Source organism: Carcharodon carcharias, chromosome 4 (assembly GCF_017639515.1).
Source record: "Carcharodon carcharias isolate sCarCar2 chromosome 4, sCarCar2.pri, whole genome shotgun sequence".
In the NCBI taxonomy this organism is placed as follows: Eukaryota; Metazoa; Chordata; class Chondrichthyes; order Lamniformes; family Lamnidae; genus Carcharodon; species Carcharodon carcharias.
In genome coordinates this window covers 120156102-120170127 of record NC_054470.1, presented here as the reverse complement: position 1 = coordinate 120170127, position 14026 = coordinate 120156102, and the positions used below count along the sequence as shown (strand labels likewise).

Genomic DNA, 14026 nt, shown 5'->3' with positions numbered 1-14026 from the left:
ATGAAATTCAAGATAGGTTTTCAATGATGCCAAAAGCATTTTCTCAAGCATTCAAAAAGTTGTGATTTTTTATTTTTATCATTTTAACCTCTGCCACATACTCTGCTAATTTGCCACCGATTTCATCCTCCTTCCTGGCAATTCTCTCTGCGTAACCAGACCATTTGTAACGTTGGCACAATATTCAATTCTGACCTCAAACTTAAATATATTGATTATTACAACAGCTCACTTCCACTTTGGCAACATTTTCCACCTCCGCCCTTACACAAAAGAAAATCCTACATGTTTCTGTCACTTCCAGAAATGGCTAGTCTAACAATTTCCTTACTGATGTCCAAACTTCCTCCTTTAATAAATTCCATATTATGTCTAAGCCTCCACCTATTATATACTAAGCTAAATCATCAATCACCCTCACTGGTTTTCACAAGCTCCCATTTCCCCAACATATTAAACCCTTCCATAGTCTTGCTCCACCTTTCTTTCTGTATAACCACAGAATTAGCTCAACCCACAGTCAAGTAGGTTTACACTTTATACTTTTGTGCACAGATAACAATTACATTAGTCAGAAACTAATGGTCAGCATCTCAATCAGGACAGCATTTTGCAGTAGTTGTGATTTTACAGGTAAAATCAATACTGAAAGTCAAGGTCTATTATTTTCAGAGGACCAGTTCCACGAGTTCTAGGAAAATGGCCACAGAAGCATTATGCATATGAGCACAACCTTGCCATTGAAGCTGATCTCACTGGATTTGGGCTTAATTTACCCCATGTAGGTTGAGCTTTCCGCAGAGACCATAATGAAAAGTGGGCTGCAAGTCTTTTGCAGATTTGAAGGATGTTGTTAGTGAAAGGCAAATGGCTTCATATCGCAGGATAAAAATACTGAAGCCTTTTTCAAGTTTCAAATACGGTCACGTTTTTGCTACATTCAAAATGCCAATCAAAAATGCCATTATTTGCCATTTTATGTAGAGAAGCAACATAGCCATTGTACCACTTTCCAGTTGCCATACTAATACATTTGCATACTTTTCTATTTTGTCAATTTGCCTTTATCCATCATACTTACAGAAAGCTGTTCTAGTCAATTGTACATGGAGGTCAAACAAACAAGAGAGACAGTGCTTAGGACTTTCTTTCTGTGAAAACTTGTACCAGAGGAACTGGGCAAGATCATGGTACAAAAATGAAGGCCTGACAAGCAATAACTGTTACCAAAAGTAAAAATATTTTGGATTTCTATTCCAGACTCGAAAGCTTATCCTCTGGGAAAAAGAAGCCATGGCAATAAAGCATACAAGTGAGAGTCAGATGCCAACTACTATTGCACTATTGCATGTCTGGCTGTGAATTGTACACAGTCAAGTATGGCTTTCATGGAAAAAGCACTTGATTTTGTCTCACATGAAGAGAATGAAGCAGCCCTGGGTTGCATAAGTTCTGCCTTAAGGCTCTCTAGAGATGATAGCTGGCGTCATATGGAAAAATCTCATCCATTTAATAGAATATGTAACACATCACAAAAACAAAGGCAAGAAACAAAAGAGGGAAGGCAAAGTTAAGGAGTCACTGCTGGAGCTTTCACTTTCAAGATCAAAAAAGTACAATTGAGTCTTATCTGATTTCCAGAGGAAAACATTTTCCTGCAAAATTACAACTTGATTTGCATTTGGAAAAGCCTGGATGTAAACCATTTGTTCTTCTGGTTACAATTAATTACTTCACATAAAGGGTTGTGAATGTTCCATTGTTCAATACATTTAGGCCTAGGATAGATAGATTATTGACATCTTAGAGAATCAAGGAACATGGAAAGCGGATGGAAAAGTGGAATTGGGAGTGGCAGTTCACCAGCACCTTCTCAAGGGCAAGTAGGGGAATGCTGGCCCACCCAGTGAAGCCCACATCCCATGAATGAATAAAAAAAATTGAAGTCAAGATCAGCCAAGATCATACTGAATGGCACAGCAGGCTTGGAGATGGGAGGGGAGGGGGATGAGGGCGTACAGTCTACTCCTGCTCCTACTACTTCTGTTCCTGTGCCATGAAATGGTTAGTATTTCACAAGCTGCTGGAATATCTTATTTGATCTGTTGCATGCATATTTTCTATTACCATCTGCCTAGCCTTTTTGAATGATTTGATTAGTCAATTACTTTTCTTTACACATATTATACATTTATTGTAGTACAGACGCCCGTTTATTTCTTTATAAGCAAGTCATTTATTGTAGCAATGTACTACAGGACACAAATAAATTGCCTATTGTGAAATACTATAGTTTTAAATAAAAGGTAGCTCACTCCCTCCATAAATCTAGTTGGATTTTCATCTATATAAAAACAAAAAACTGCAGATGCTGGAAATCCAAAACAAAAAAAGAATTACCTGGAAAAACTCAGCAGGTCTGGCAGAATCGGCGGAGAAGAAAAGAGTTGACGTTTCGAGTCCTCATGACCCTTCAACAGACCTTGGTGAATCCAAGGAGAGGGGTGAAATATAAGCTGGTTTAAGGTTGGGGATTGGGGGTGGGGGGTGGGGGGAGGCGGAGAGAAGCGGAGGGGGGTGGTGTGGTTGTAGGGACAAGCAAGAAGTGATAGGAGCAGATAATCAAAAGATGTCACAGACAAAAGAATAAAAGAACACGGAGGTGTTGAAGTTGGTGATATTATCTAAACGAATGTGCTAATTAAGAATGGATGGTAGGGCACTCAAGGTATAGCTCTAGTGGGGGTGGGGGTGCATAAAAGATTTAAAAAAATGGAAATAGGTGGGAAAAGAAAAATCTATATAAATTATTGGAAAAAACAAAAGGAAGGGGGAAGAAACAGAAAGGGGGTGGGGATGGAGGAGGGAGTTCAAGACCTAAAGTTATTGAATTCAGTATTCAGTCCAGAAGGCTGTAAAGTGCCTAGTCGGAAGATGAGGTGTTGTTCCTCCAGTTTGCGTTGGGCTTCACTGGAACAATGCAGCAAACCAAGGACAGACATGTGGGCAAGAGAGCAGGGCGGAGTGTTAAAATGGCAAGCGACAGGGAGGTTTGGGTCATTCTTGCGGACAGACCGCGGTCTATCACTTGCCATTTTAACACTCCACCCTGCTCTCTTGCCCACATGTCTGTCCTTGGCTTGCTGCATTGTTCCAGTGAAGCCCAACACAAACTGGAGGAACAGCACCTCATCTTCCGAATAGGCACTTTACAGCCTTCCGGACTGAATATTGAATTCAACAACTTTAGGTCTTGAACTCCCTCCTCCATCCCCACCCCCTTTCTGTTTCTTCCCCCTTCCTTTTGTTTTTTCCAATAATTTATATAGATTTTTCTTTTCCCACCTATTTCCATTTTTTAAAATCTTTTATGCCCCCCCACCCCCACTAGAGCTATACCTTGAGTGCCCTACCATCCATTCTTAATTAGCACATTCGTTTAGATAATATCACCAACTTCAACACCTCTGTGTTCTTTTGTCTGACATCTTTTGATTATCTGCTCCTATCACTGCTTGCTTGTCCCTACAACCACACCCCCCCTCCACTTGTCTCCCCAACCCCCCCAACCTTAAACCGGCTTATATTTCACCCCTCTCCTTGGATTCACCTAGTTCTGTTGAAGGATCATGAGGACTCAAAACGTCAACTATTTTCTTCTCCGCCGATGCTGCCAGACCTGCTGAGTTTTTCCAGGTAATTCTGTTGTTGGTTTGGATTTTCATCTATCTCACTGTCAAGAAATCTGCCAGTAACACACAATGTTATGTTTGAAATATCTGAATTTTGATTTCATCTGCTGATCTATTTAGTATTGGGGCTGGGCATTCTAGGCAAAACCATAGATTCCAGAAACAAACAATAACAGACAGGTAAAAACGCTCTAGTCTGTCCAGCCTGTCCCACATAACTGTGATACCTTGCCTACTAGAAGATATACACTTCCCACCCCTCCCAAAAGCATGTGATCTCCTGGGAGAGGCTTAAAATCAGATAAAAACCCATGGCAATATGCGGGTAAGAAATCAAGGAAATTCCTTGCTGACCCATTTAGGCAATTAAAACTAATGCAGGAGATCTCTTTGGCCCTGAATTTCCTGCAGTGCCTGCGTCCTTTTGTAAAAGGTGATATCCGCCCCATCTAGAAACAGCTCCAGCTCTCGCTTAAGTATACCACAATTTAAATTCAGCAGTTCACAATCCAAATTTTATGGCTGATGTAATATACATCACGATAGGGGCTGACAAGCGAGAATGCATTTGGAAGAACCATTTGAAATTAGCTTTCCGAGCAGAGACTGATTTGCTCTCAATGTTCTGTGCATAGTGCAAATGAACCTTGTGGATCAGTAAATATGTTTAAAAAACACAATCACTTTGCTTTTCACAATCAAAACCTGCTAGGCACTGACCACAGTGGACACGAACACTGCTGTTACTTGCTGGGGTCAATCTCCAGTGCTATCCATTACCCATGCCAATCTGTAAACCTTACTCACAATCACAATGCAGTCTATAAACAGTATCCTATGAATGCAATAACCATAGAATAATTGGAATTAAAGAAACGTTTCCACCCTTTAAAAGGGAATCCAATTTTATCAATGTGATTTAATAATCTGTCTCAGACTTATAGTCATGAAGTTTTACAGTAACATACTCTGAAGTGAATGTTGGGTAATTGAATTTTGCTATTATTCATTGACCTAATCAATGATAGATGCTATTATTAATTCTAGTGAAGTGGGGCAGGGTGGGGAGGAGAGAGATAGAGAACAAACTTTAAAAGAAGTGATTTCATTTACAGTGCTTTTTCAAAAACACGGTGTTCATTAGCCTTTCTCTGTAGAGAAATCATGTGGGAGAGGTTGCCAAAATTTACATTTTGCCATTTGTCCTTCAAGTTATTTTTCATCTGGCAGATCAAATGAAACAGAGTCCAGACTGATATTTCAACTTGGGTAATTTATATGTCCAGATTGATCTATAAAACAACATTCAGAGGATAGGGCTTCTATTTGGAATTTACACAACATCCATTGCAGGCAGGTTAGTAGCTTATAACATTTTTGAAATTTAAACATGATTCCTAAATAATGGCCCAGAACTTCCTAATTGTTTCTCCCTCTATGTTGCTAGGACTTCATTGAATTGTGGTGGAAACTCCATTTGCACATATAAAAGTAGGGGCAAATGTTTTCCATTGCTCAATAAATGTGAATCCTTCATAAGTGCAATGCTCATCTTATTAGTCTTTGCTATGTGCTTTATAGTTGTAATAGTCAGGGAACAGGAAAATCATATGATGTCCCTGAGTCAAATCCAAATAAGCTCCTTAAAGTATTCAATTATTTGACCTTTTGTCCTTCTTTATGAACTTCCCAGCATCAAGGCGCAGGCGAGCATCGTTACAGAATGGAACAGTTTTCTACAATGCAGCTTGCAACAACATCAAGTACTCCTAATTCAAGTTTTACACAAACCTATATTGTTCCAATAACAGGCTTAACCCAAACTCAGAAGAGCACACCCTACTGCACTGGTATGACATTTCGATTTCCCACACCATTTACTCTTATAGCTGTTCTGAGGCTAATTAGTTCCAAATTATGGGAAGTTTCATACGGTGGATTCACATCCATAAGCAATTGAGCAGAGACTGCCCAAAATCACTTCCCTTAGGGTCCTTCATGGCCAAGAGAAGAAAAACCTTAATTTGGTGCTAATTGGCCTCAAAACAGCCGTAAGGATATATGGTGTGGGAAACAAAGGCGTACTCGCAAAGCATGGGTGCTCTCTGAGTATAGGTTAAAGTCTATTCTGGAAGCTCTGTAGGTGGGCTACACCGAATTTAAACCTAGGTCCTAAGCATAAAAGAAGTCTTAAAAAATCTCACAAAGCAGTTCTGTGAAATACACACAATCCGTGATGATTCTAATTACTTTTTAATGTGAACCAAGTATTCCCTTCCCCACACATACAGGTTTACTTTTTAGACATTGAATATTTAGTTATAATTTCAAAATACATTTACATTACCTGCTTCAAGGCACCATCCACACCTCTCAGGTAACTAACCAAGTTTTCTCTGCCTCTGTACAGGGGGAAAAACAGATTTGGTCTAAATATGAAAGAAAGGAAAAATCTTAACTTTTAAGTTGATTTTTCAGAATAATAAATAGTTTGTAACACAAACAACCTAATCTTGAAAAATGCCCTACTATTAAAGCTAGGGAAACACAGCAGAGCTTTGTGCATTAAGTCAATAAGTCATCAGTTGCAATCATGTATCATTCTGGTCCATCATAAGGCTAAATTTAGTATGGCTTACATAGGCTAAGATTTCAGTATATTTAAAAACCTGACATCTCCACAATTATAAAACTACAGCTTGAATAAAGTAGATATTCAAAAAGCATTTATGTAGTAAAATGTCTGAAATTCTAAAACAATATAGACTTGAATGTACATAGTGCCTCATATAAAATATAATTTTGCTAAAAATGAGCTACTAGTATGTGCAGGAACTTTTGTTACATCAGTAAACATGACAAGATTCCCTAGGCAGCAATGAGAAGAATGATCAGTTTATATCAGCTAGGACTACCGTTCTCATCAAATAGTTCCATGAAGTCTTTATTACCCACAGAAACTATGATCACAAGCAAACGGGCCTTAGTTTAAAGGACAGTACCTCCCTACTGCACTGGAGTATCAGCCTACAATATTTGCTGAAGTTCTGAATGGAGCATGAACCAGGGAATGTCTGGCTCAAGGGTGAAATACTACCAATTCAGCCAAGCTGACACACCATTTCACTCTTACATTTTAAAATAAGCAAACAACATAATGTGTTGAATGAATCTTTCAACCAAACTGTATGGCGAGCTGATTACAAAAATTTTAATTGTGAATAATATCTAATAATTCAGCAGAACCCCAGCTATGTGGAAACTACTGAACATCTGCAATAGTGAGATAAATCTCATTTATCATCTGCATCATTTTATATATATCAAGTCCACACATCTTCAGGTGGCTAGATCCATTTGCCAGGAGGCTTAATTCTTTATTTCTGAATGTCTGTTTTTTACCTTGTTCTATTAAAATTCTGAGTCAAAGCACTGTTGACACAACAGCAAGTGTGCTAATGTCAGCTAAAATGTGTTGTGTTAATAGAGCTATCTTATCCTTTCAAAAGATTTAGAAAGGTATTTAAATTAAAAAGGTTGGATTACTATTTTAATTGGCCAAAGACAATTCACAATTATTGAAACCTATGACTGAGGCCACAAATACACAATGACACTAAAATAACCTGCTATTTATTACTTACTTTTTGCTAGGAATAAAAATGCAAATGAATAATAAATGTTCCTTTAAATACAGATTCAACATCCAATGTTCAACTTAAATTTGACAAGGGAGCTGCAGGGCCCGAAACAGCCACCCCTAAAATAACTGGTTGGAATGAGACCACAAGATCACACTAGGCAGTCACTAGCTAGGCAAGTTGCTGGGAATGGGGGCTGCAATCAATGGGGCAGGGGGCAGTGGCTGACATTATATATGTGGGTACTGGGATTACAATCCTGTTCCTTCAAGGCCCACAAAAATCAAAATTATTTTTGGGGCTTCTTTGATTCCATGGAACTTATCAGATGAGCACAGTACAGGCTTAGACTAGACCACGTCCAACCAAAATTGGCAGAGTTCTGTTTATGCAACAGGATTCTTGATTTCCACATTATAAAATGGTGCCCAGAACCTGAAACAAGCAGGACAACAGGCAATTGGGCCTATCCGTTCAGAGGAGAGAATGATTGACCTTATAATTCTCAACAGTAGATTCTACCATTTGTTTCTGAACTTTTCCCCCAATTATTTTCTACTAAAAACCCTTCTGAGTGCCTGAATTGATCCTAGCTTGTTTTAAGTATGGCCCCCAAAGCTCCATGCTCACTTTGCTGCCTTGCAGAGGGCATTTTCTGCATCTTGGATGCTCTCCTCAAGTTGACGCTTGTCCTGCTCCAGCTGGGCTAGGTTTTTGTTTAGCTGACGTAAAGATTGATCTTTTCTCCTTAGTTCCATGTTTGCTTCTGAGAGACTCTGAAACAGGCAGAATAATCTTGTTTTCATAAATTCTGTTTGTGCCACTGGCAAAAAAAAACAGCTAACTTCAACTATTAACTAGAGCAGGAATCTAGAACTGCATATATCTATATGTAGAAATGGTAACTGCAATCTAATTGGTAATTGCTTGCATAGCAGAATTTATAGCAAAGATATAATTGGAGAACCCATGGGATCATTGTTTTAATTTCACACATGGGAGAACATTCCTAGATAAAATGTAGGTCTTAAAAGCCTCTCAAATGACAAGACAACATCCTCACAATATTAAGAAACTTAAATATCTTGAACATACAAATGATTCCACATAATAACCAAAAGCAATTTTTAAAAACTCTCTATTTCGTCACATTTTAATCAAAAAATAATAAGAAATGCTGAGCCACTGCATTCATGCCTTCTTGGACAAAGGCTTTACAAGCTGAGCACATTATCACTCTCAGTTAACAAGGACTTTGGTAGATAAAGCACCACAATTTTTTTTTTTAATTCTTTCATGGGATGTGGACATCACTGGCAAGGTCAACATTTGTTGCCCATCCCCAATTTCCCTTGTCTGAGTGGCTTGCTGAGCCATTGCAGAGGGTAGTTAAGAATCAACCATAATGTGAATCATTCACCTTGCTGTGGATATGGAGTCACATGTAGGCTAGGCTGGGTAAGGGTGGCAGATTTCCTTCCCTAAAGGACATTGGTGAATCAGCTGGGTTTTTACCTCAATTGAATATAGTTTTATGGTCACTATTACTAAGGCCAACTTTCAATTCCAGGGGCAGAATTTTCTCGTCGGGTGTATGGGGGTGGGCCCTACACACCAACACGTAAAATGATGCACGATGACGTTGGGTGTGCATCCCGATGTCACCGGGCATCATTTCGATCTTCCATTTGGCGGGCGCGCACCAGAGTCGGCTGTGCACCTGCCGAACTGTCAATGGCCTGTTAAAGCCATTAATAAACTAATTAACCAAATTGACAGGGCTGCCCATCCAACCTTAAGGTTGGCGGGCAGGCAAAGGGCCCAAGCGGCCTTCACGTTTTGCATGAAAACTCATCCACAGGGTGTATGAGGTTTCACGAAGGCTTTATTTAATGAAAAATTTTTTTTTGACACTTTGTAAAGGTATCCCAGCTCATGTGACATTGTTACATGAGGGGACATGTCTGAATAATTTTTATCTTTCCTTTTTTTTTTTTACAAACTTTAAAAGTGAACTTTATCTCCCTGAGGCAACTCCGTGCCTCGGAGTTTTCTGCAAAAGATTGCAGGCCCCATCTCTTCCTCCTACACCTGCCCGCAAGGCAGCGCTGGGCGCTACCAACCGTGCGTCACACTGGGTGTGCCTTAATTGGCTCGCCCACGTAAAATGACAGTGCACAGCCGATTGTGGGTGGCGATCGACTCCGTGCCTGCCCACACCTGCTCCCGACCGGCCCACCCAACAAGCAGAAGATTCTATTTACGTTATTAATTGAATCTAAATTCCATCAGCTGTCACAGAGGGATTTGATAGTGTCCCCGAGCATTAATCTATTACTAGCCCAGTGATATTACCACTTTGCCACCGTCTCCCCTAACTACAATGAGTCCTCTATCTGCTCTTCAATAGAAATCAACTCAAATTCTGGTAACTTCAATTTGGAAGTTCACATGCAGACTACTGAAATTTGAATTATTTAAACTTGATCTTACAGTTTACTAAAAATAAATAACTGCCAATGCACAAGTTAATGTCTCCTTAGGTCACTAAGAACTTGGATTGGCATACGATTATAAAGGGTTTTATAAAAATAAAAGCAAAAGACTTGTACTTATATAGTACTTTGTATGGCCACCAGACCTCTCAAAGTGCTTTAATGACAATGAAGCACTTTTGAAATGTAGTCATTGTTGTAATGTAGGAAATATAAACAGATTCATAGCCAAGGGAAAATAAATGTTTAAGTACAAACATTATCCATACATGTATTATATCTTGATGGTCTGGTACATTGGTCTATTAATTCAATGCACAGTGACAGGACTTGGGTATTTGCTGTAATTTCTCCACAATGTGAGTTATCTGTACGGCCAAGACAATCAGTGTACAGTAAAGCAAGACAATGCTGCTATGGGTTGCAAATATAGATTGATGTAACAGAGCCTTGCTTTCATTACAGAGCAGATCATGAGGGGAACAACATCCCGTTCATAATTGGATGGGCAAAATTCTATATTAAAGAGTTACCCATATTTTGGCACTAGTTAGCACACACAGGCTACTTGTTGATGTGGGCACACATCCTATGGTCCAGGTCACCATATCACTTTAGTGAAATAACAGTCATTCTGCAACTTTTAAAAAAAATAAATCTTATTCAATGTATCACTGCCCTTAGAGAATCATCACACAGCAGGAGAATTATAGAGTATTATAGTGTTTAGTGTTTATATCTACTATGTATCACAATAGACAGTTTAAAAACAAAAATACTGGGCTAAGGTCCCAGAGGGTTATCAATGTTCATGAAACCTGACCTCAATTTCAAATAGAAGAGTGAAAAAGGGGAGAAACATTATGCTGTCGGGGTGGATAATATGGGGAGGATGTGGGAGCAGAAATCAAACACTTTCAATCTGTACATCTGGATAAATGGTGTCAAATCTGAAAGAATGTTTTTTCAAACACTATGCCAATGTGGTTTATGCTAGTAATGCAAAGAAAATAGGAAGTTTTGATGCATGCATTTTGAGATTATTTCAAAGGCAGTCATTTTAATATAAAGTTGTTAATTCAGTGAAATACATCCTAAAAATCACCACTTAATTTTTGGGCTATTCTGGTAACTTGAGTTCTTTCATTGCCAGAGTGGGAAGCATAATTTGGGAGATACTGCTGCAATTAATCTGCTAGTCAGAGACATTCTTAGAATCATAGAATGGTTACAGCACAGAAGGGAACCATTTGGTCCATCAAGTCCACATCCGTACTCTGTGAAAGCAGTTCAGTAGTCCCAGCCATTTTCCCCTTAACTCTGCATTTCTTTTTTATCTTTTTTATCTTCAATTGCTTATCGAATTCTCTTTTGAAAGCCACAATCGAATCTGCCTTATCCACCTCTCAAGGCTGTCTATTCCATATCCTAACCACGTGCTGCATAAAAAAATGCTTTTTCATGTCACCCTTAGTTCTTTTGCCCAACGCCTGTATCCTTTGGACACTATTCTGCCAGTTTACTAGAATTTTGACAGAAGCAAATTTTCTGCTTGGTGTAAATAGTTCTATAATGATGCCCCAACAATGAATAAAATGGACATCAACTGCACACCCACCTCCTCCCATCCTTACATTTCAATCATTGCCGTCAAATATAGAAAGGGGAGTTTCCATGAGTGCAGTCATGATTCCATGCCCGAATTAACCAAATTTTAAACTAAGTTTAAAAGTCAAAGCCTTTATATTCTACCTTCTACCCAAACCATACAAATGAGGGGTAGATTAGGGTGCTTGAAGAAATTACAAGCCAAAGCAATAAATTATTTTAAAAACGCCTACCATACATGACCTAATCTTCATTAACCTTCATCAGATTATCCTACGTGTTACTTTGGTGGATAAACTAGAATACAACACCAAGTGAAATTTCCATCAGCTACAGCAACCAAAAAGATGACTAAAACGTCCCCAAATCAATAAAAAGTACAAAACTTGGACACAGTGTTTGCTTATTTCTGAAGCTCACAATTTTCATGACCTTATTTATTTTCCTTGTCAGGGTTACAATCTGTGGGGAAATGTAAACCAAAGTAACCAAATTTACCAAAAGGCCCCTAAAGAATAAATTACCAACACACTTTTTGTGATGACTACTTTAACACAAATCAGAATCAATATAAATTAAACATGAATTAACAGGCGAATAATACTTTAAAAAAAAAGGTCAATTTCACTTTAAATAGTCAATACAACAACGGTACATCTTTACAGAACAACAAGCACCCACATTACTTCTCGCCAAATGTGGCACCACGTAGCTGCACAGTTCCACAATATGCTGTTCTTTATTCACACAGAGTAGGTCAAGACTCCTAGCTGACAACAGCTTTCACCTTTGAGTTTCACAGGTATGATCATCATCAGCAAGGCACACTTCTACAAACCCTCTCTCTCTTGGGTCACAACAGCCCTGATGTAGCTTTCCGGGTTCCTTTTCAACTGACCAACCAATCATTAACACCCCGGTTCATGGTTTGGCCACTTCTGGCAAAGCACGTAGCTCTTCAGCATCTCTGAGCTATTCACACAGCTTTCCAAGTTTTAGGCCTTTTTAGTCAGCTCACACAGTATGCCCACGAGATCCTGTCTCATTTTTTGCCAAACAGAAAAACTGACCTCTTCCTGACAGTGATTTGCTTCTTTTCCTCACAAGAATTCTCTGTGTTCCTCCTTCTGTCTCTGTCCGCTTTCTCTTTGTCTCTGCATCAGTGTGCTGATTGCCTTCACCCTCCAGCACCTCTGCTTGTAGCTCTCCTTTGTGTCTGTGAGCCACATGGCTTCTTTCTTAACTTCCTTCCTATTTGTATTGCTTTCAGGTCATGGATCACCAGGTCACATGGACCAGTGTTTATTATCCAAGAAAATTATAATTGATCACATTACAAACGGTACAAAGTCTTTAAAACATCCTTTTCAACATTCTTAAAAATAATTACAGACTCCACAGACCTTTTAAAGAAATTACAAATTTTCCTTCCTGCATTGTTTCTGGGTCAAAGGTCATCATAGCAGTCAAACCAATTTATAAAAACAAGTGCTGTGATAGCTAACATGACCAAATCTATTATTACTGCTGTATTAACCAAATTCACAGTTGTAATTTCTTCAATGAAAGGCAAAAAATGAGACAGGAGCTCTTGGAGGCAATGTGGAGCTGGCTAAAATAGTCTAAAACCTGGAAAGCAGTGCGAATTACGAACAGAATGGAGTCTAATAGTAAATAAGATTAATTCCAAAATGGTAAATAATTAACTGTGGAATCAAAACATGTAGCTGCTTGGGTCCAGCTTCACTTCTGCTTACTTGTTCCATGCGCGAATTTGAAAAAGGTTAAGGTGTACTTTGTCTACTTTTCCCTCTAAGGGTAATCTTATTTATTTATATCTACAACATAATAAACCTTCTCTCTAAAGTAAATAACTGCTGTATAATTCAATACAAATAACGTAGCATACAAGTGCAGGTAGCAGAGCGAGATACACATGACATCATGACAGCCAGTTAAGGAATGCTCCTTGATCTATTTCTTTTTGTACATTTGTTTCAAGTCCTCCCTCTATTATTCCTTAATTAAAAAGTTCTACTAAATTCTGTCCACTATTTTTGTCAATAACAAAGTATGTAAGCTGGTAACATTCAAATGCTTCCTCCAGAACAAACCTTGCCAGGAGACCTAAATGCTGCATTTTGATCATATTTAAATCAGGGAACAAGAGGAGACTTGGGATCATGCCAAATACTTAGTCCTGGTTGCAAATCATCTTTTGCTCAGACCAGAATTTTATCCTCTGATATTTTTACCTAAACAATGTTCAAAAATGAGGGGGGCTGTCTCAATACTGCCAGCCGCAAAAATCAGGGGCCAGCTATAATGAGAGACTATAAAACACTGTAAAATGATTAAATATTTGTGAAAGCATGCAAAACTTAATCAGGGGAAAAAGAAGGAATTTTATAAAAAATACTTTACAGGTTTTTTTTTTTACAAATTATATAAAAACAGACATCGTTTTATTGTTAATAGCTCTATTAGAAATCATATTTCTTTTGTTGGTGAATATATAATGCATCTAAAGCATTTTTGCCTGTAAGGAGTAGTTAGGCATCAGGTTTCTATCATATGTTATCATTCTTAC

The 14026-nt window shown here is 38.5% G+C and overlaps 1 protein-coding gene across 2 annotated transcripts in view; it reads right to left on the bottom strand.

Moving 5' to 3' along the window:
* The window catches only part of LOC121276941 (coiled-coil domain-containing protein 171-like), a 229031-nt gene that overhangs the window by 60988 nt on the left and 154017 nt on the right, over positions 1-14026 (bottom strand). For both annotated transcript variants that reach the window (XM_041185646.1, XM_041185645.1), the window contains exons 21-22: positions 7964-8109; positions 6040-6094 (exon numbers count right to left, since the gene is read on the bottom strand). In XM_041185646.1, coding sequence (XP_041041580.1) covers positions 6040-6094; positions 7964-8109 — 201 coding nt within the window. The remainder of the gene's footprint in view (positions 1-6039; positions 6095-7963; positions 8110-14026) is intronic.